The sequence below is a fragment of the Staurois parvus genome, unplaced genomic scaffold, assembly GCF_062004578.1.
Source record: "Staurois parvus isolate SC_StPar_1 unplaced genomic scaffold, SC_StPar_1.0 ptg000321l, whole genome shotgun sequence".
NCBI classification, from domain to species: Eukaryota; Metazoa; Chordata; class Amphibia; order Anura; family Ranidae; genus Staurois; species Staurois parvus.
Genome location: NW_028318117.1, coordinates 3,467,501 through 3,491,798, shown reverse-complemented (window position 1 = coordinate 3,491,798; position 24,298 = coordinate 3,467,501). Strand labels below are relative to the sequence as shown.

General features: G+C 40.2%; 1 protein-coding gene across 1 annotated transcript in view; it reads right to left on the bottom strand.

The window, feature by feature from the left end:
- Nucleotides 1-8,937: 8,937 nt before the first annotated feature.
- NLK (nemo like kinase) overlaps nucleotides 8,938-24,298 on the bottom strand; it is a 259,388-nt gene continuing 244,027 nt past the window's right edge. Inside the window, exons 10-11 of the mRNA XM_089683759.1 lie at nucleotides 14,685-14,778; nucleotides 8,938-11,408 (exon numbers count right to left, since the gene is read on the bottom strand). Coding sequence (XP_089539885.1) covers nucleotides 11,354-11,408; nucleotides 14,685-14,778 — 149 coding nt within the window. The 3' untranslated portion in view covers nucleotides 8,938-11,353. The remainder of the gene's footprint in view (nucleotides 11,409-14,684; nucleotides 14,779-24,298) is intronic.

Here is a 24,298-nt window from a genome sequence, read left to right as displayed (position 1 = left end):
GGCTAATTGGGCCCAATTTGGACAATTTTCATTTAGGGGTGTACTCACTTTTGCTGCCAGGGGTTTAGACATTAATGGCTGTGTGTTGACTTATTTTGAGGGGACAGCAAATTTACACGGTTATACAAGCTGTACACTCACTACTTTACATTGTAGCAAAGTGTCATTTCTTCAGTGTTGTCACATGAAAAGATATAATAAAATATTTACAAAAATGTGAGGGGTGTACTCACTTCTGTGAGATACTGTAAATACATCAGTGGTTCATATAGTGAACTCGGGGTAGTTATTCACCCTGAGGTCATCACAGAGGACAAGGGGGCACTCTTTACGTCTGGAGGAAAAGAAATTTAATCTCCAAAACACAGAAAGGTTTCTTCACAATGAGAGCTGTGAAAATGTGGAACAGACTCCCTCAAGATTTTTTTTGTGTATGTATAACTTGCGAGCCAAAATCAAACAGTGTACCTCTATGGATCACCAACATTTAACACATAACTCAAACTGTGCAAACTAATTATATATCTATAAATGTTGCACTCCCTACTACTACAATATCAAATATATATAATTTCAACTGTGAAAACAAAACATTAATTCAAAGGTAAATGTACCAAATAAAGTGAGAGTGATTTGAAATCAAAAACTGTATATGTGATTCAAGACAGAATAATCAAAATAATAGTCCAATAATAGTGATATAGTGATTAGAAATCATCCATTAGTGACTTTCCGTGAATCCTTCAACCAATTCAGATGTGCGCTCACCTCCTTCTATGCCTATAAAATAGGCTATAAACACTTGTGGTTCACATATCCTGGAACCTGCCAAAATGGTTGCAGTGTAAGATGTATGTAGGGTACTTCCTATGAATGACATTGCTTTCTCCTTGTGTGCTGGATATCCCTGCAGGGATTACTCCCTCCTTCAGCTGCTAAAGATCACTTGCTTACTCCTCAATCGTTCCTCAGTATCAAAGAGAAATTGAACACATAGTGCTTTATCCTTAAAACAACTTTTCTTTATTCCCAAAATCTCATATAATGCACTCACATTTAAAATATCATAAAACCGCTTTGTATCATTTAAGCCTGTGTTAGCCGCCAAACCATGTACTTGCCGTCTGCTCTCTCTGGTGCCGAGTGACGTAGTAGCCCCACCCCTACGCGTTACGCCATAGGTCACGAGGCTTCATCGGGGGGGTTGTGATCATCACGATCATCAAGAGAAAGCCTCCGTTTTGCCACCCTACCCCACAAGCCCAGATATGAATACAGGAGACTGTTGTCACACGTAGTACATAATCAGTAATTGCAGGAAATTCCTGCAGCTCTTTTAATGTTGCAAAGTATTAGTTTAAGGGTATGCATATTCATGCAACTACATTGCGTTTTTATTCCCCCCCCCCTTTCAGACCTCATACGCACGGGGAAGCCTAAAATCCCCTTGTTTTCAGGCATTTTTCTTTACCAAGATAAATGTAGCCCATTGTTTTTAATTGGCCTGACCATACAGGCATGTAAACATGCGCTGCATATAGATCAGTATTACAAGGGAGGGGGAAACATAAAAAACAAAAACGGTGTTGCGGGTCAGTTTTTTTACATACGCAGTCATCCAGATTTAAATTTTAAATTTTTTTTACACAAGTGTAAACATATGCACAAGTGCTGTAAACGGCCCATTCTTGGGTTTTTTTGTCAGTTTTTTTATTACTTTTAAATATCGGTACCATGTGAAAGTATCCTTCAGAGTTCAGTTTGTTTTAAATTGAATTACCTGGATTATAGGTCACAATAACGATGGAAAAAATTCTCAAGTGATTTATTTTGGACTTAACCCGGCATCTTTAGAGGGGTGTGTAGACTTTTGTCATGTGTAAGTCAGCACCCGTTTTAAGCAGGCCATACACTCAACAAAATGTGGCTTATTCAGCAGGGACCAACTACATTCTAATTAGCGAGTGGCACATGGCCGTCCATGCAAAACAGAAGTCAATTGCTTGATCAACTTTGGCCAGTCACACACTGGAAAACTTCTCAATCAACAGTTGCAGCATATGGCCAATTTAAATTGTCTATACTCCCATGAAAAGATGGAGGTTATAAAATAAACCAAAATTTCCAACAGATGTTTTGCCACCAAGAGCAATAAACCCCAGACTAAAATTCAGATGCTCATGAACAAGAAACATAACATTATGCTGTATGATTAGTTAGCAAGTAGCAATGTTACTGCAGTTTTCTCTAAGGGCATGTTCCCCCAATAAAGAAACTTGCTACAAGGCCTACTACGAATTAACAGGAATTTATGCAAAAAACATGCTTGTTGTTGCAATTTACTCTCTGCATTTACAGTAGCAATTCAGTTTTGAGTCACAAGTTTATAGAGTACTGTAATCCCATGCACTAGATAACTTTGTGGCAGAATTGGAGAGTATAGATGAATACCAACTGATACCATGAAAGGCTGACAACTAAGACTGACACATCAGATAGTTCTGCCTGGCATCTACTTATTTGGAGCTGGTCTGCACATTGAGGTATTACTAAAAATCGTTTTGAACAAATATCTTATGTTGCTTGCCCAGTGCCAAGATCTATCAGAATATCAGCATTTGATGATCTTAAATTTTACCTAGCAATATGCCTGTTATAGAATATAGGAATAGCTGGTTACCATTGAATGAATTGATCCATTGACAATGATCTCTTCATAGGTGATGCTGGTGGACTAAGTTTCACTAAAGGGGAGACAAGAGGCTAAAATATTTACATAGCTGCCTGTTATACTTAGAATATGAAATATTCACTGCACAACTGGGCTGTCTGGGCTCTCTGCTAGTCAACAAAACAGCACAGGACATCACTTTAATGCATTCCACACTCACAAGCAACTCTTTGAAAGGAAGTTTGTGGGCATGAAACATGTTTTGAGCCATTTAGTAGACTAGCAGAAACATTTTCCACAAATTGGCTGCCTCGTAAATCTATTCTTGGTACTTATCTGCTGACAAGATGAACCCTACCAGTACCTGGCCATAGTGGATGAGTGTGAGCTGGGATCCACCCATAGAGATTGATTTCATATTTATCTGTATGTACACGGTATGCTTATATTCAATACATCTTTGAATTGGACCATATGGGGTTTCATGGTTGTGGAGATTTGCCCACAATTTTATAGGTTAATACATTTTATTTTACAGTCATGGCCGAAATTGTTGGCACCCTTGATATTTCTCCAGGAAATCATGTATTTCTCACGAAACGTATTGCATTAACACATGTTTTGCTATACACATGTTTATTCCCTTTGTGTGTATTGGGACAAAACAAAAAAAGGGAGGAAAGAAAGCAAATTCGACATAATGTCACACAAACCTCCAAAAATGGGCTGGACAAAAGTATTGGCACCCTTTCACAACTGCGGATAAATAAGAATGTTACAAGCATGTGATGCTCCTGTAAACTCACCTGGGGCAAGTAACAGGTGTGGGCAATATAGAAATCACACCTGAAAGCAGATAAAAAGGAGAGACGTTCACTTAACCTTTGCATTGTGTGTCTGTCTGTGCCACACTAAGCATGGACAACAGAAAGAGGAGACGAGAACTGTCTGAGGACCTGAGAACCAAAATTGTGGCAAAATATCAACAATCTCAAGGTTACAAGTCCATCTCCAGAGAACTAGATTTGCCTTTGTCCACAGTGCGCAACATTATCAAGAAGTTTGCAACCCATGGCACTGTAGCTAATCTCCCTGGTCGTGGACGGATGAGGAAAATTGATGAAAGATTGCAACGCAGAATAGTCCGGATGGTGGATAAGCAGCCCCAAACATGTTCCAAAGACATTCAAGCTGTCCTGCAGGCTCAGGGAGCATCAGTGTCAGCGCGAACTATCCGTCGACATTTAAATGAAATGAAACGCTATGGCAGGAGACCCAGGAGGACCCCACTGCTGACACAGAGACATAAAAAAGCAAGACTACAGTTTGCCAAAATGTACTTGAGTAAGCCAAAAGCCTTCTGGGAAAACGTCTTGTGGACAGATGAGACCAAGATAGAGCTTTTCGGTAAAGCACATCATTCTACTGTTTACCGAAAACGGAATGAGGCCTACAAAGAACAAAACACAGTACCTACGGTAAAATATGGTGGAGGTTCAATGATGTTTTGGGGTTGTTTTGCTGCCTCTGGCACTGGGTGCCTTGACTGTGTGCAAGGCATCATGAAATCTGAGGATTACCAAAGGATTTTGGGTCGCACTGTAGGGCCCAGTGTCAGAAAGCTGGGTTTGCGTCCAAGATCCTGGGTCTTCCAGCAGGACAATGACCCCAAACATACGTCAAAAAGCACTCAGAAATGGATGGCAAAGAAGCGCTGGAGAGTTCTGAAGTGGCCAGCAATGAGCCCAGATCTAAATCCCATTGAACACCTGTGGAGAGATCTTAAAATTGCTGTTGGGAAAAGGTGTCCTTCCAATAAGAGAGACCTGGAGCTGTTTGCAAAGGAAGAGTGGTCCAAAATTCCGGGTGAGAGGTGTCAGAAGCTTATTGATGGTTATAGGAAGCGACTGATTTCAGTTATGTTTTCCAAAGGGTGTGCAACCAAATATTAAGTTAAGGGTGCCAATACTTTTGTCCAGCCCATTTTTGGGGTTTTGTGTGACATTATGTCATATTTGCTTTTCTGCCTCTGTTTTATATTTGTTCCAATACATACAAAGGGAATAAACATGTGTATAGCAAAACATGTGTTAATGCAATACCTTTTTTGTGTGAAATACTTGATTTTCAGGAAAAATATCAAGGGTGCCAACAATTTCGGCCATGACTGTATATGTCTATATATCTGTACATTGAAATATACTTTTGAAAACAAGTCAGGGTTTTAGTCATTAGTTAAATGCATATATACGCTGTTATTGTGGAAATTGTTGCTTGACTGTAATGTTGACCTTCCACCGTCAACGCTTTTTGAGCTGCTGGCTGGAATAAGCATGTATAGTGGTAGTGGGATTTCCGGATTTACTGGCTGCATGCTTGTTATGAGTCAGTGACTTAAAGCCTAAGATTAACCAAAACATAAAAAAAACAGCACAAGGACATGACTTCTCATTAATCAGATATGTTCCTTGTGCTGCTGGGCTGTTGCTTTTCTTGAAATCCTTATCCTCCGCCCCCTGCCCCTACCCTTGCAGCTGAATCCTTCCAGTGTGACAGGGGTTAACAGGACTGAGAGGGCTCTGGCAGGTACTTATAAAGAGTGCCTAACTATGCTTTCCCTTTCAGCCCAAATCCTCCATTCATAGAAGCCGTTAACTGCAGCTTCTATGAATGAAATGTTATCTATGAATGGGAGGATGAATGAAAGTTGTAGTATAGCTTCTACGAATGGGGGGGACAGGGCAGAAGGATGGACAATAGTCAGGCCCACCCACCAAAGTAGTTAAAGTGTTGTTAAACCTAAAAGAAAACATTATAGCTTACCAATTCTTAGATGTGATGGCTGCATTTGGTTTCTTTTTTTAGGCTGTCATTTTCACCTGTGATCCTTCCAGTAAGTTTGCTTTTCAACAGAACAAGCTGTCCTGCAGATGTAGCAGTTAGAACCCTGAGACAAACCATTTAACACTGACAGGGGTGTTTACAATGATCACCTTTTATGAAAAACCTTTATCCCACAAGGAAAAAAAAAGCTGAAACTGTTCAATAAATTGAAGCCACACTCCAGCTCACACTTTATAATGTATTTAAATCAGCCAGCATTTCAAACACTTAACCCTCCCTCCCCCGAGACTGACAATGTTGCTGTCCAAAGGTGCCCCCTGTTCTTCATCCAGAATGGAGGAATTCTAAAACAGGAGGTGAGGTAATGGCCAGATCACCTGGTGAAAACAGAGGAAAACAAAAACCAAAAAAAGGAAAAACACAGGCACCCCATCTACAGATTACACTGTTCAACAGGTAAAAAGTTTTGGGCATAAAATTAGCTAATCTTACATAATTTTGGGGTGCTGAAAACGAAAATGACCCTAAAAAATGTTGATTGGCTCTAGTTTCCATGATATATTTACCCATCTAATGACGTAAGCCATTCAAAATTATGATGCAACTTCAGCTGCATATTGCGCAATTGATACTGGTGACCAATAGAAAATTGCATGTATACTGAGATGATGCAATATTAGCCTTTAATTGCATCACTTCACTGCATAAAATCTGCAGTATCTGTAGCTGATTGTAGTTCGACAGCGTCTTTACATTTCGTTTTATGCTCAGATAATTTCTGCTATATTTGCGGTGAAATAACTTTTATCTCACAAAAAAGGAGGATAACAGGAATGATTAAGAAAGCCTTCAACTTGTATTTTGGCTGCAAGATAGGAGACCAGGACAAGAGCTGGGCACCACATATATGCTGCAATTCTTGTGGGACGGCACTGGAGCAATGGTTTAATGGAAAAAAGGCATCTATGCCTTTCGCTGTGCCAATGATTTGGAGAGAGCCAACAGATCATGTTAGTAATTGTTACTTTTGTATGGTGCCTCCAACAAAAGGGCTAAATAAGAAGAAAAAGTTATCTGTGCACTATCCAAATATTCCATCGGCAATACGTCCAGTTCCTCATGGAGAGAGGATACCAATTCCTAAAGCACCAGAATCCTTCGTGGTAGAGTCAAGTGAGGAAGGAGTCTTTGTTGGGCCACAGATTCGTAAATTTATTCATGATGATGAGTTTCTTTCTCTGTTGCGTGGAAAGGAAAAGGCTGCCTGGACAGCATTTGTATCAGTGACATCAAATTTTCTTGGAAACAATAAAACACCAGACTACAAGAAAGTGGTAGAAAAACTCATCCAGACTTACAGAAATCTGGGTTGCAACATGTCTCTGCAACTGGATTTTTTCCCACCATACTGTGGAGCAGTGAGTAATGAACACGGAGAGCGCTTCCATCAAGACATTGCAGCTATGGAAAGAAGATATCAAGGTAAATGGAGCCCATCAATGCTTGCTGACTATTGCTGGACAGTTGTAAGAGATAGCCCTTTCCTCGAATACAAGAGAAAAGCCAAGAGAAGCAAAACCGACACAAACTGAAGACAAAACTAGTGAGAATCCTAAGTATTAAAATGATTCAACTTAGCTTATGGCTATAATTTTTCTTGGTAATCCTATGCAATAAATTATGCCATTTAGGCTTTGTTATGTAGTCAATATCACTTGCTTTATATTTGTGGAAAGACATCTATCTATATAATTATTGTGCATTCTGTAGTCATTACGCCTATAGTAGAAAACTTTCCGTTTACAGAAAAACTAGAGCCAGCTGACAAATTTCATTGTTATATTTGAACTCAGAATGTGAAATTCATTAAGAAATGGATCCTTTTGTTTCCAAAACTGGCAAAAAATAAAAATTTGTTGAACAGTGTTATCAAGCTGAAATAAATTACATTTTAAATTTAATACAGCTTTACAGAAACTAGGATGAGAATGGAAGGTTTGTTACCAAAAAAAAAAAAAAAAAAAGGAAGGACAAGGCAGAATGAAATCAAAACTTATTAAAACCACTTGCCTACTGGGCACTTATACGTCCTTCCTGCCCAGGCCAATTTTCAGCTTTTAGTGCTGTCGCACTTTGAATGACAATTACGCGGTCATGCAACACTGTACTCATATGAAATTTTTATATATTTTTTTGAGACAGAGCTTTCTTTTGGTGGTATTCAATTACCTCTGGGTTTTTTATTTTTTGCTAAACCAAAAACTGAAATTTAAAAAAAAAAAAAAAGAAAAAAACCTTCTTAGTTTGTTATACAATTTTGTATGTAAGTGATTTTTGTTCTTCACTGATGTGAGCTAATGAGGCTGCAGTGATGGGCACTGATAGGCTGCATTGATGAGCACTGATGAGGAGGCACTGGTAGGTGGCACTGATGGGCATTGAAAGGCGGCGCTGACTGGCACTGTTAGGCAGCACTGACTGGTATTAATAGGTGGCACTGAAAGGCAGCTCAGATGGGCACAGATATGTGGCATTGATGTGCACTGGTAGGCACTGATATGTGGCACTGACTGGTACTGACAGGCGGCACTGCAGGGGCTACACTGATCATCAGGGCACACTGATCATCAGTGCCCTGATGATTAGTGTACATTTCCCCTCTGAGTAATGCCAATTACCGGCTCTCCTCTCCTCACAAGCTGTCAGTGTGACAGCTTGTGAGGAGAAAAATGCTGATAATCGGCATTTCCTTATTTACATGCGATCAGCTGTGATTGGAAACAGCTCATCACGCGACAGAGCCGCCGATATCTTCAGCTTTCCGTTGATCGGTGATACGCTGTGTTCCAGGGACACAGCGCACCACCGATCACCGCGCGCCCCCGGGGGTGCACACTTCCGGTAAGAGTGGGAGGATGTCATATAACGTTCTCCCAGAACGAGAGAACCGCCTTGCGCTTGTCATTTCCTTAAATGGCGGGCGGGAGGCAGTTAAAAACTTGTTCCAGGTCAGCCAGAAAATGGTTTCCAGAAAAATATATCAGCAATGGCAGCCTCCGAATTGGCACACATGCACAGAATGCAAATACTGTACTGGTTGAGTACATAAAACAAGAGTCATCACAAAATGACTTCAATGAACTGTGACAAGGCCAATGTTGAGTGAACTCATGCAACACAATGTGGACACACTACGGTAAAGGTCCTGCTGCTCATGACCTGTGGCAAAAAGAAGTAGGGAGGGAATATTACCAATGTGTGTCTCACCATTGTCTTTTAAGAACTGCTTTGGTGAAAATCTTCTGAAGCTCCACAAATTCCATGACGACTTCAGAAGCATATCTGGAGCCTACAGTTATGTTTTACATATAATCCATACGGTGACAATACACAGATGAAAACAGGAGAATAAAAACAGCAGATTTAAATTTTTACTGTCACATTTAATGTTTTCACCACTTTACTTCAAATCTACATTTTACAAAGTGACCATCAAGTGTCTCATAGAACCATACTGTAAGATACAGTCTTTCCAGTCTCCGGTTCCATCTTCATAGGTTTTATTTGGTGGCAAATCCTTAGCTGCAAAGCTTCTGTTGGAATTGGATTTTCATGAGCCACTTCAGATAAGAAAACCAAAAGTAGAAAAAAGATACCATACCATCTGTAAAATTTGGAATTCCAATATACATAGTCTTTCACAGCAAAAGTTACTTCATTGAAGTTAAACTTCCCATAAGCTTAAAAAATAAAACAGAAAAAATGTAGTCTCCTCCTATTACAATCCAGCTCATTCAGGATAAAAAATATTATTCTAAAGATAAATTACAATAACTTTAACAATTAATTGTCCATTACAAATACCTCTGTCTTCCCCAAAAATGTCGATTCCTGGATTCATACGAGGTTAATCCATTAAAATGCCTTGATATAGGTGAAAAGCAGTCTTCAGTTTTATTGTATTGTAATGTTTACATATAAAAGTTGGAAGGAACATTCAAGTTTTAAGTCTGCACACTGAACCTAAAAATAATAATTTGGAGTGAAACAAGCTGAGCTGTAAACTCCAGGAGGTAGAGGCCATCGGTTTGTATATACATATACACAGAATATTCAGTGTTTTAAAGAAAAAAAAAAATCCTAAAAAATATTTTTCGATTTAGAATTTTTCAATACTTCCACACTGTCCCTGACCATAACACAAATATGGTAAGAGATACTCCTTATTTTAAGCGTTAAGGTGTACCAGTCACCCAAACATAGTGGAGGCAGCCATTTTGCAGGCAAACATCCATTATATAAATCCATTAAAATCTAGAGAACTTACTGTGTTCTTGAATCTTGATTTCAGTGGCTCCTAATGTTACTTTTAGAATTACTGGTCCAATTCACAAAATAAATGCATCCACTGTTCATACCCCCAAACGTAAAAAAAACAAAAACAAAATTTAAGTATTAAAGTGTATGTCAAGCCAACTGGTTCTTAGCTAGAGTGAGGAAGGATTACCACAAGCAAGTTTTTACAGATATCCTGGGTTCTGTTACAGATTAATTTTCTTTTCCTGGCCTGCTAACAAAAGTTTTAGTACGCATAAAAGTTGGGGTAAATCTGCAACAGGGACACAAAACAAATAGAAATAAAAATATTGGAGTATAGGAAAACTAGAACCCCTGTTACATTTTTGTCTGTGTTGCTGTTGTAGTTACGATCATTTTCTGTCTGGTAAAAACGTTTGGCAGCAGGACAGAAAGGGAAGGGAAAACTCCCAAAAGGAGCCCTGGATAGTGCTAAAAAAACAGGTTCTAACCCTTCCACAAAGGGTTGTCCAGGCATACACTTTAGGCACTGCCCAAAACCACCCAATCATACCTGTATCTGGTCTACACCATGCTTGCTCTATCAAACACCTCTTGTGGATGACCACAAGCTGAGCCCAATTGGAGGTATTATTGTTTGAGGGGAAATATATACACCTAATATTGTCCTCTCAGATTCAAAACACAGTGCAAGAAAGAAAATTAAAAAAAAAAAATAAAATAAAATGTGCCAGCTAATGCATTTTTATACAGCGGAACATGAAAAGGGACTTTACAAATGAGACCATCAATGGAATTATATACATTGGTGAGTAATGACGCATGCCCAGGAAAGGAAGTAAGAAAGGAAATCTAAGAAAAATAGATTAAATATATATATATTTTATATATTTATAATGGGATGGAAGCAAAATGTTCCATTCCCTCTAGTCACAGATGCACTCCTAATCACAAACCTTCTGTCTTCGCAAGCGTTGGAGCCCAAGCACTAGATGCCTTGACCACCCTGCGGTTGGCTCTTTTGTTCCGGAATTACTTCAGGATTGGTCTCCAGACAGACAATATGTATGTACTCCACATAATAATTGCTTGTATAAACAAAATAATGAGGTTTTAGGAATGGCTGGCTCAGTATATATAAAAAAATTTGCACACTCTTTAATTAAAAAATAAATAAAATAATATTTAAAGACTTCAAACCGACCTCTACAAAAACAAAAAACAAATCTAATTTATTTGCAAAATTTGGTGCAATTGTCAATTTGTTCTGAGCCTTAAAACTGCTTAAAAATTTAGAAATTAAGCAATTCAGGGATAAATTAGTCCATAAAACAACCACTGACTTATCAGACTGAAAGTCTCTAAAACACAATTTGTCTTAAATAGAATATAGATTTACGTTTAGTGGTTGATAAGTTAAATCTTATGAAAAAGACAGTACAAGCATTATCAGAATTCAGAATTGCAATTCCCAGACTCCAGTGGAAAGCTACAGGACACCTTCAGTAGTAAGTCTTCCACTTATTCCCAAACCAGTGGAGATGGCGGCATCTCAGATGGCTGAGCAACAGTGGAACTGCAAATAAAGAAGAAAAGATTAATTTTTATATGAAAGTTTGTACCCACCCGAAATGGCCAAACAAATGCAAATTTCAATCAATTCAACAATCAAACTTTAGGGCAGGGTTGCTCAACTTTTTCACCATCCTCCAAAGTGCATTAAGCTTCAGACAAGATTTAAAAAAAAAAGGGGGTAAGTTCACGTTTTTGAAAGTGGGTAGACAGTTACTTGAGAGCAGAAAGAATCAACTTCCAGAGCACTCACCAGCACCCTCATAGTTTATTGAGAACTACAAGCTGTCAGCTGCAATGGCTGACAGTACTTGTGGGATATGCATTCACAGGAAACTGTGAATGAATGATGCGGCCATGTGGGCCGAGCCCCACATGACGATGTTTTTAAATTGTGACAGCAGGTGTGGAGTGAGGATACCTGGCTCGCTGTCACGGTGGGGGGGGGGGGGGGGTGAATCGGGGACTCAGGGTGCAGATGCTGGAACATGTTACATGTTCCATCCTAAAAACGGGTGAAAAATTTAAGATGTTCCAAAAGTTAACATCCTTTAAAGCTAAGCAACAAGCAAAGCTCAAGATTACCAAGCTATTACACCAAGAAGCATGATGGACAGCTAAAGAAACCACTGCTCCCACATTTACACTTCCTCCCTACAGCTGAATGCTGGGTGATAGGCTGATTTTATTCTAAAGCAGCTCCAGTAAACAAGAACAATTTTGGCTAAAAAAAAATCTTTAATAAAATAAAAAAATAAACAAAAAATCAAGGAGTTTGCTGTCTGTATAAGGCCTCATCAACACGGGATGTTTTTACAGACGCTTCTAAGGGAATCTAGAGTCTTTTTCCTGCCTCTTAACTCCCCCACATGTTAGTCTAGGTGTCCATGCACACAAAATTTTAAAAGAGTTTAGAGGCATAGGCATTTAGAGGCAGGAAAAAACCCACTGCCAGTCTGTCCAGGAGCAGCAGAGTTCTGGCAGACAAAAAACTTGGTGCTTCTAAATGCGCATTCAGGTTTGAGCATTACTTAATTTCACTGGCCAGAATTATATATTTTGTCCAATGAAATTAATTTGCGGCTTAATGCATTACATAGTTTTACAAGCATCAGTGATTTTTTTCTCTGCCTAAACGTTGCTCCCAGGAGGAAGGTTTCCAAGAGAGTTCAAAAACGTCCTGCATGCATGAGGCCTTAAAGTTCAACATTAAAAAGGACAACTTGACCAGCTCCTAATACTGCTGTAAATGATTGCTGGTAGCCCCTGATGTCCCTTTCCTTCTTTATGTTTATTGTGACAGTGCAATTTGCTAACTGTAATGTGATTAAATAGTCTGCCCGTCATGTAATTTATGACCTCATTTGTAAACTGCCTTCTTTATACTGCTTAATGTACCCATTCCTGTTCTAATTAATTATTGTACATCTATGACTTTACTATTCACAATATAACTTATGAATCTTAACCGCTCCCCCTCCGCTCTATAGCAGAAATACTGCTACACGCATGCCCTACCCACGCCACTATTCGAGGCCTCAGCTGTCAATCACCGGGTGCGAGAAATCACACCGGGGGAGAGAACTATATGTAAACAATACAGTTCTCTCCCTTGTCAGCTCCTGCACACTGCTTTGTATACTGTAAAATAGCACACAGTTAACCCTTTGATCACCCCACATGTTGACCCCTTCCTAGCGCAATGCCGTTAGTAGTGTCAGTGCTTTTTATTATTATAATACAGCGCTTTACAAAATAAAGGGAGACAACAAAGCAACAATACAGTTCAATACAAGACGGTTAGAACCCTGCTCCTTGGAGCTTACAATCTAAGAGATTAGCACTGATCACTGTATTGGTGCCACTGGGGATGCCAATGACACCAAATCAGTTCCCCCCAATGTCAGAATGCCCGCCACAGTCCCCAATTGCTGCCATTACTTGTGAAAAAAAAATAAAAAATTCCAGTATTTATATACCTGCCATTTGTAAACACTATAACTTTCACGTAAACCAATTAATTTACATTGATTGTGATTTTTCTTTTTCTTAGCAAAGACATGTAGCAGAATAAATTTTGGCCTAAATTTATGATGAAATATGATTTTTTACTGGACATGTTTAATAGCAAAAAGTCATTTTTTTTCTCAAAATTGTCTGTTTATAGCGCAAAAAATAAACACAGAGGCGATCAAATACCACCGAAAGAAAGCTTTTTGTGGGAAAAAAAAAAGGGTGCAGTGTTACATGACCACGCAATTGTCAGTTAAAGTAAAGCAGTGCCAAAACACCACAAATGGCCTACAAAGGGGGGTAAATCCTCTGGAGGACAAGTGGTTAAAAAATAAATAAATAAATAAATAATATGGAAGGACAGCATTTAGATCAGCCTTTCTAAACATTTTCAAAAGAAAGTAACCCAGGAAAAAATTTTCAGTCTTGAGGAACAGCTGCTAAAAATGACTAATTACAACTCATGAATCAGTGTGATGGGCAGTAGAAGAAGGCTCCTCACACACGTGGTCATTAGGAATAATTACCCCATTACAGGTAGCTAAAAAGATTAAAAGGTATCAGTGGGAACTTATCGAAGAGGCAGAAATTGCTCATTGCTCAAGGAACCCTTAACCTCTGGAGGAACCCACAGTTTAACCAATGTAATCCAAGCAAAAATCATTTTAGTCTTCTCAATCTGCAGTGCAGGAATCTTTATTACAAAGTGCTGCCACAGTTAAAGGATAAGTTCACCTTTGGAACATGTTACATGTTCCACCCATTTTTAGGGTAGAACATGTTCCACCCATTTTTAGGGTAGAACATGTAACATGTTCCCATAGCCAAAGCCGTGTCTGCCGCCCCCCCTCTCTCTGAAAGAGAACACGGGGAAACTTCTCCCCGTACTGTCAGATTTGACAACAGCGTGGACTTGGACTTCGCCCACATGGCCGCATCATTCATTCACAATTCTGTGAATGAATGCCTACAAGTCCCTTAGCCTTAGCAGCTGTCAGCTTGTAGTTTTCAATTTTCCTGTCAGTATATCTGCTTGCTCGTACATCCAGTACAGCAAGCACATATTCTTACAGGTCTGCAGGAGACCTGCATGGCATCAGCGATCTACTGATAGTTGGTGCAATGCTTTACAGGCTCTTTTGGGCAAAAATAAATGTAAATTTTTTTTACCTGCAAAAAAATTTGCAATTATTATTGAACTTATTCTTCAAGTGTTATTATCATTGTGCATAAGAATTCACATAAGAAAAGTTGATCTGTGACGCACCTTATAAAGCTTTTAAATGCGGCAGATTGAGGGTTGATGCAGAGTGGCACTCTGTTTCCTTTCTGCTGCTCCAAAATAAACTGATGGATGATTTCTGTAAGACAGATCACAATGTGTAATATTATAGGGAACCAAGCAAAACCATCATTTGTCAAAATTGCCTTTTATTTTTCCACTCTTATAATAGACACATGCCACCAAATGCTTTGTGATACATTGACTTGTAAAGATAGACTACTGAAAATGTGTGCAAGATTTTTTGAACATCTGAAAGTTTTAATACTATGTCCTCATTCTGAAAAGTTTCCTGCCCCACTAACTACACAAAAAGCAAATGAAAATCTTCCCACTGGGAAGTGTGGTATACTGGAGATATTGTGTATGCACAGTGGGTATAGGAAAGCATCAGCCCCCTTTAAAATAATCAAATGTTGTTGCTTTGCAGCCTAAAATGAAGACAGACACCATTTTTGTTTTATCCAGCTGTATTGGCTCAGTGAAACGTATAACATCCAATTGAAAGATGTAACACCAACATAACACCAAGCATAAAAAAAATTCAAAAAACAATCACTGAGCTGGAAAAAGGATCACCACACTCCTAAAAATGATTTGTAAACTCAATCAGGTGTAAACTGATCCATGCAAATTTTCCATGTTTGAAGGGATGTGGTGCAATATAGATATAGCCAATCAATCACTGTACAGTGGTACCTCGGTTTACGTATGCCTCGGTTAACGTAATTTTCGGTTTATGAATGAAAATCCATTGAAAATAATGCCTTGATTTACAAATTTTTTTTACACTTTCTTTCGCAATACGAAGTGTATGTTGGTGACGATTTTTAAATGCAATTCTCAGCTTTTTTTTTTTCTTTACTACAGCTCACAAGATTAGCTGTCGCTTTCCCCGGAGTTAAAGGAAACTGTTTCTTTTAAGAAACTAAAAGGAAACATTGTTTCTTTTAACTTGGGGAAATATACTAAAAGGAAACTCTTTTTTTAGGGGGGGGGGGGGGGGGGGGGGAGTGACAGCTAAATTTCTGAGCTATAGTGAAGAAAAAAAAAAAAAGGTAAGTACATTTAAAAACCGGCACCATAATAAACCGGCACCATAATAAACCGGCGTGGGGTCGCCCCTCCCATCCATAGCAATGATGTCACATGGGGCAGGGTCACTGATGATGTCCCCGGGTGGCACCGCCTGTGACGGGAGTGACTTTTGGGGGTAGGGGTACCCCTGTTTCAGCTCATGTTTCTCTTATGTGTAAGCCACCGTGTGCCTGTTAGCGGTACAGGGTGGAATGTTCATTGTTCACTGCCACATGCTGCATCCCATTGTTCTATTTTGTATTGCTGGCCAGCAAACTATTATGGGATGTATGTGTTCCTGCATGGTCTACTCCCTTTGTTCTATTGTGTGTCTTGGTTTGGTGGAGGGTGTTTCCAGCAGCCCTCCCCCTGATAGGTCGGCCTGCTGATGTGTTTCCTGTTCCTGGTTGCATTTCCCCGCCCTGTGTATATATCTTGTGTTTGTGTTAAAATAAAGCAGTCTACTTCCTGTCTTAAGAAGAGTCTGGTGCTGTTCCGTCCTGTATGGTCAGCGGTGGTGTCCGTGGATAATGTTCGGACAGGGAAGCGGGAGTATAACGGAAATACTAAAAAGAGGGGTTGTGAAAAAGAAATTCACAAAAAAAGTGGTTACATCATGGACAGAATGCGATACTCCGAATAAATCTCCAAAATTATGCTTTATTACACAATAATTATAGATAATAGGGTAAATACCCTGGTTCACCATCAACTCAGTATGAGATAATACACACAGACCTAAAAATCACCCAAAAGCAACATCAAGACCGGTTTTAATATAAATGTGCTGCATAAGCAATGACAGAAACCTGTCTAGTGCATTTGCAGCACCAACACATTGGTTACACCACCAGCAGGGGGTGTGTCAAAAATTTTACCATCAGGTATAATACTGTACAGCGTTATGCAATAATGGCTGATAACAGGCACCATATATTAATGAAATTACCCATAACCCAATCAAGGAAATGTGGGTGAAAAAATTGGAAATGAAAAAGGGGGGTTCGGATGCTCCTATAATAACAGGATGATAAAATGATAGACATGCAGCCCCTATGTAGGGTACGAGTGAGTGGTGAACATGTATGATGTATGTGTAGAGTGGCGAATAAACGCCTTTTCATCTAGCTGTGTGACAGCTCGTGGCACACAAATATGGCCGCTTCCCTGGTGGTCAGCGTGTACGGCGCCAATGCGTGTAACCGGAAGTGACGTATCTGATGTATGCCGTCAACGCGTTTCGCCGATGGGCATATCTTACTTCGTCAGGACCAATGAGACATCTGCCTTTCAGCTTCCTATTTATGCTGGGCCCAGTACCACCCATATATGCAAATCGGTTGCTGGCAATCATTCTCAATGGAAAAAATAGCTAATTACTTAGCAAGACAGCTGGTCATATAACACAATTAAGAGTGGACACCAATGTTTCTTGCACATGTTCAGATTTGGTTGAGACAGATTAGAAAAGCTAGAAAACGGGCATATCAGACCGACCATAAGACGTTATTGTCCCCGAAAAAGGAAGAGAAGGAGAAACAAGTTATACAACCAGTTAGGATGATAACCCAGTTTGGAGCACAATGGGGGGATGTTAAATATTAGAAAAACATTGGAAGATCCTTACACAGTGCCCTAATCTAGGTAAAATTGTAGGTGAACGTCCTCTAATGGTAGCAAGAAGAGAACCAAATGTGGGTGATCTTATCCACTCTTACTATCAGCCATTAAAACAACCAACATGGCTGAAGTCACGTACAAAAGGGATGTATAGGTGTGGAAAATGTCAAATTTGTGGATCGTACAGACATTTTCTCTGATTCTAATAATAGAGCTCACTTTAAAATTCAAAGTCTTATAAATTGTTCCACAGCCAGAATACTTTATATGTTGACCTGTCCATGTAAAAAAAAATGTGTATTGGTAAAACTTAAAGGCATATTAAGGTACGAATAGGTGAACACTTTAGAGATATTAGGTCCAATGACCCCGAAAGCAATTTAGCTCCGCATTATGCTAAATACCATGGAGGCAAATTAGAGGGTACTAAAGTGAAAGGTATTTATGCACTAAATTTCCCTCAGAGGAGAGGTGACTTTGATAGAGAACTATTAAAACGTGAGAAATATTGGATTTATAAACTTGATACTCTATTCCAAAAAAGGGTTAAATATTGAATGTGATCTCCAAGTATTTTTAGAAAAATAGTCAAGTGTGTAGAATTATAAATTAGCAGTGCCACCTTGTGGGAGGTTTGGCAGAAAACATTTGATCCCTCTTAATGACATAAGAAAGTAGGAAATTTCTCCTCCCTCTCAGTGTGCCCAGGTGTCCACTCTTAATTGCGTTTTATGACCAGCTGTCTTGCTAAGTAATTAGCTCTTTTTTCCACTGAGAATGATTGCCAGCAACAGATTTGCATATATGGGTGGTACTGGGCCCAGCATAAATAGGAAGCTGAAAGGCAGATGTCTCATTGGTCCTGACAAAGCCGAGTGAGATACGCCCATTGTCGAAACGCGTTGACGTCATATGTCAGATACGTCACTTCCGGTTACACGCATTGGCGCCATACACGCTGACCACCAGGGAAGCGGCCATATTTGTGTGCCACGAGCTGTTCAAGGCTGCACAGGCACCAAGGGGAGAACGGAGCCCGCCAATCACAGTCCCAATGTTAGCGGCTGTCTCCGGGACCATGCCTGGTAATCTAGATGGAGGAAACTTCAAGAAAGTATCACCTATGGCTCAGGTGGTGAGTGAACCGTCACACAGCTAGATGAAAAGGCGTTTATTCACTCTACACATACATCAGCAAGAATATATTGATTGACTGTCCATTTGTCATCAATTTATTGCAGGATGGGGACAATATGATTCACTATCCAGGTGCAAGGCACCAAGTATATATTACAAGAGACGGAGGACCCAGCAGGCTTCATACTATCATCTATATTAAGGTGGTTTACAGTCTGCACGTTCCGGTGAAGAAACCCCGTGAAGCAGGGCCCTGCCATCTTTATCTCACTAAGGATACCAACAGTGATTCCTTCATGAATAACTCTGCATGTTTACATATGGGCATGTCCACTGTGAATATGTACATATTCACCACTCACTCGTGCCCTACATAGGGGCTGCATTTCTATCATTTTATCATCCTATTATAGGAGCATCCAAACCCTCCCCTTTTACATTTCCAATTTTTTCACCCACATTGCCTTGATTGGGTTATGGGTAATTTTATTATTATATGTTGTCTGTTATCAGCCATTGCATAGCGCTGTACAGTATTATACCTGATGGTACAATTTTTTGACACACCCCCTGCTGGTGGTGTAACCAATGTGTTGGTGCTGTAAATGCACTAGACAGGTTTCTGTCATTGCTTATGCAGCACATTTATATTAAGACCGGTCTTGATGTTGCTTTTATGTGATTTTAGGTCTGTGTGTATTATCTCATAACGAGGTGATGGTGAACCAGGGATTTACCCTATTGTCTATAATTATTGTGTATTAAAGCATAATTTTTGGGAATTATTCTGAGTATCGCATTCTGTCCATGATGTAACCACTTTTTTTGTGAATTTCTTTTTCACAACCCCTCTTTTTTGTATGCATGTCTTTTGATTACTGGGCAGAAACCATATACTAGGTGATACAGTATATTTATGAACCTCTACCCTCTCATTCTTTGTATAACGGAAATAGCCTAGTGCAGTCGGGGTCCGGTTCCGTGACACCGCCCCTTACCTATTTAAGAACTGTCAAACCACCGGAACAGGCAGAGGGCTGGCAGCCATTGTCGGGAACGGGACCTTTTTTTTTCTTTTTTTTGGGTCGGCGGCAGCGATGGAGGGCATCGTGATTGACGTTGGATATACTACGGAGGACATTCTTTTAGTTTTTCTCTTTAAATAAAGGACTTGTCAAAGACCATGTTCTGTCTTTTTCACATTAAATTTTTTGTTTTTTTGTGAATGATTATCGGGACCATGTACCCCATACTCATTCATATGGGGGGGTGGGATCTGGGGGCTTTCAGATTCCGATAAGCCCCCCGCAGACCCTCACAACCACCGGCCAGGGTTGTGGGGAAGAGGCCCTTGTCCCCATCAGTATGGGGACAAGGTGCTTTGGTGAGGAGCCCCCCTGCCCCAAAGCACCCCTCCCATGTTGAGGGCATGTGGCCTGGTATAGTTCAGGAGGGGGGGGCGCTAACTCATCCCCCTCCCCCCCTTTCCTGACCTGCCGGGCTGCATGCTCAGATAAGGGTCTGGTATGGATTTTTGGGGGGACCCCCACGCCACTAACTACACAAAAAGCAAATGAAAATCTCCCCAGGGAAGTGTGGTATACTAGAGATATTGTGTATGCACAGTGGGTATAGGAAAGAATCAGCCCCCTTTAAAATAATCAAATTTTGTTACTTTGCAGCCTAAAAGAAAGACAATGGCCTGGTATGATTCAGGGCGGGCGCTCGCTCATTCCACCTTTCCTGACCTGCCGGGCTGCATGCTCGGATAAGGGTCTGGTATGAATTTTTGGGGGGACACCCACACCATGTTTTTTTTTATTTGGGCATGGCGTTCCCCTCAAAATCCATACCAGACCCGAAGGGCTTGGTATGGTGGGAGGGGGAACCCCACGCCTTTTTTTTTTAAATTACCGGCAATTCTTTTACATTCAGCTGTCAGTGGGGAACACCACTGACAGCTGAAACATTAACACATGGTTGTCACTACTAAAATACCGCATGACTTGATAAAATAACTCACATGGTATTTTAGTAGCGTTTACTTTTTTCTGACCTTCGGAGCAGATTAATTGGTTTTCAATGCATTCCTATAGGAAACAGCGTTTCAGTTTACGAATTTTTCGCTATACGGAAAGATCCACAGAACAAATTAAATTCGTAAACCGAGGTATTACTGTACTCGCTTATCCTTCAATCAGGTGTAGCTGATCACCTTTTCGCACACAAAACCATTCGACTCAACTGTGATCAGCTGTGGTCATTTTGATTAGCTCAGCATGAAAGAGCTTTCCTGGAGAATTTCAGTCCCCGGGTAGAGCAACTGAAGCAAACAGTCAACTGTGTGGCAAGCCACGGTCAAAACATCTCCGGGATAAAGTTGTAAACAGGCACAAGTCAGGAGAAGGATACAAAAACATTTGAAAGGCTTTATCAATGCCTAGAAGCACAGTGAAGTCTATTATTTAGAAGCGGAAGCTATTTGGTACAACACAGACCCTCCCTGGATCAGGACGTCATTCCAAACTAGATGAAAGAGCCAGGAGGAAACTGGTCAGAGAGGCTACCAAGTGGCCCACAGCAACTCTAAAGCAGTTGCAAGACTTGATGACAAAGAGTGGTCATTTTGTGCATGTGACAACAATACCACAAATTCTCCACAAATGTGGCTTGTATGGGAGGGCTGGAAGAAAAAAAGCTACTCTTAAAGAAAGGCCACATGCAATCACAACTGAGCTTTGTCAAAACGCACCTTGAAGATTCTGAGGCCACATGGAAAAAGGTGTAATGGTTAGATGAGACTAAAATTTATTTTATTTGGCCTCAACACTAACGCCCCTTCCACACGAGCGGATCGATTGGGTCTGCCTGTCCATTTTTCAGGCGGACCAGATTGGTCCATCCATAGACATCTATGGACCGACAGGTGTCAGCACACAATAGTCCGATGATTTGCGCCAGCAGCTGATCTGATCCTGTACACCAAAAACAGACAGATAGGGATCCGTTCCCCATCCATCCGGGGGATCGCATGACAAACGGGTGGAAACGGACAGGCGGTCAGTTTCCATCTGACTGTCCAACTGAAATCAGCGGACAGTGTCTGCTCTTCAGCAGCAGAGCGGAGAGAGACTTATCATCCGCCTGCTCAGCGGGAATTAGCAGAGGCATCCTCTGCTGAGCAGGTGGATGACACTGACTGATCCGCCCCGTCTGAAAGGGGCCTAAACGATATGTCTGGCGGAAATCCAATACAGCTCACCATCCAAATAACATCATTCCTACAGTAAAGCATGGAGGTGGTAATATCCTGTTATGGGGGTGTTGCACTGCAGCAGGGACTGGAGCACTTGTCATGATAGAAGGAAAAATGAATTGAGCAAAATGCCATCATATTCTTGAGGAAATTCTGCTGCCCTCTGCCAGAGAATTGTCAATGGGAAGAAGGTTTACCTTCCAACATGACAATGACCCAAAACACACAGCAAAAATGACCACACAGTAATTAAAGGAGAAAAAGGTGGATGTCCTCGTATGGCCTAGTCAGAGCCCAGACTTAAACCCCATTGAAAATCTGTGGAATGACTTGAAGACTGCAGTCTATAAACGGTCACCATCAAATTTAACTGAATTTGAGCAGTTCTGCAAAGGAGTGGGCAAATATTACAAAATTTAAATGTGCAAAGTTAGTCCAGACATATCCCAACAGACTTAAAATACTAACACGTAGAGCGTAATCCTTTTTCCAACTCAGTCATTCTGCGGTTTAATTTTTTTCTGACATGTTGGTGTTCTATCTTTCACCTTTCACTTGGATGTTATAAGTTGCACAGCTGGATAAAACAAAAACTGTGTCCATCTTCTTTTATTTCAGGCTGCAAAGCAACAAAATATGATTTTAAAGGGGGGGTGGGCTTCTTTTCTATACCCACTGTATAGGCTTTTCTTTTTAGTGTTTGATAGAGTGAAGAACGATTCAAACTTCAGTCTGTTGTCTCAGACAACGGGAAGTGAGAGAAAACCTCTACAACTCTTAGTTGTCATCAAACAGGTATACCCATTGGCTGACATCTGTAAAAAATTTGACTGGACACACACTTTAAACCTTGCTGAAAACCACTCAATCATACCAATATTTGGTCTACATCAGCAAAATGTCTATTTGGAGGTATTATTGTTATTCACCACACATGGTGAACCCATTAGAAGGCAACTGTAAAATACTGGCTTTCCCATTACTTAAGGATCTATGTATAAGACATTTGTTGTGCAGATGTGACAAACATTCACACATTTAGAAACAAAATTGCTGCACTGTTTCTAATATATGTAGTTCCTATATTGTCATTGCCACCTAGAGGCTATAATGTGTTTTCTTCCCTGATTGAGGTATTCATGGGAAAAAAATGCATTATGGCTACTAGGTGGCCCTGACAATATAGGAACTACAGGATTTAGAGAAATTTTTAATGTACAGATGTTTGTCGCACAGTAAATGTTTTATGCATAGACATCTTGCTGTCTTAGTGATAATTGAAAAGAGGGTGGATTGCTCCAGCGGAGACAGACAGCAAAAAAAAATATGACAGAAGAACCAATTCTTCCTTACTCTCTCCAAAACAAAAAAAATGGAAATGTTGGTTTACGTACACTTAAAACTCCTTGTATTATATATATATATATATATATATATATATATATATATATATATATATAATGAAGTGGAAAAGTTCAATATCAACAATTTCACTGCAGTGAGCCAACCTACATTTTAACGGTCAAGCCAGATTCCCACTTTTACCTAAAACTGATAAAACTTAGACAATGAGAATTAAATAAAGCATGTATGACAGTTTTCTGGTGGTAGTTTCGTTTTGTACAACCTGTGCCTAATTCAGGCAAACATTTCCAGTTTCCCTAACATTATCAACATTAAGATCTGGCCAGAGAAAGGATGGGGCTAGATTCCTGGACAAGCAAGTGTTTTTTTTTTTTTTTAAAGAATATCCGCAGTTACAGCATTTAGAACTGCTGAGTTTCACATTCTTGGGAAGATCCTCTTTAAGAACAGCTCTGAGCTGGCATACGAAGGTTCATCAGTACTCAGAGTGAGGCAAATCTGTGCTGGGAACCTGTCATGAAAGTGACAGCTTCCTACACAGGCCCCTAACCTAAATCCTGTTCAGGTGTTAGCCGGGAGAGTCCCTGGGCCCAAGCTGAGTGTAAACAAAAGGGACACAGGATGCTGGTGATATCTTTACCCAAAAATGGCATATTTTGGAAATGACTTGAGTCACAAGGGAGGCAGACCTGATAGGGAACTAGTCCCCACAGCTGCAACACCTGTAAATGGGCAGTGTCTGATGGGGAACAGAGACTAGTTTAGATTTGCCTTACTTCTGATTACTAATGGATGACAGTGGGTGGATGCAAAAGCCACTATTGGACTGAATCGTGGCTATGAATGTGTGCAAGGTGGATCTGATGGGGAACTAGGCCTCATCTGGCTCTGCCCTCTGCACTACAAAACTCCTTGGCCATGCACCTGTCAGTGTGATGGGTGCATTGGATGGACAGGGAGTGCACCTAAGATGGAATGTCCAATATGTCTGTCTCTGATAAGGTGTCTGTGACAGCCTTTATTAAATAAATATTTTCCCCAATATTTTCAAAGTACACTAATTAGAGCAGTTACCATAACTTATACATTGCAGGGAATCTACTAAGATTGGACCAGCAGTGTATGGCAACTGATAAGCTTAAAA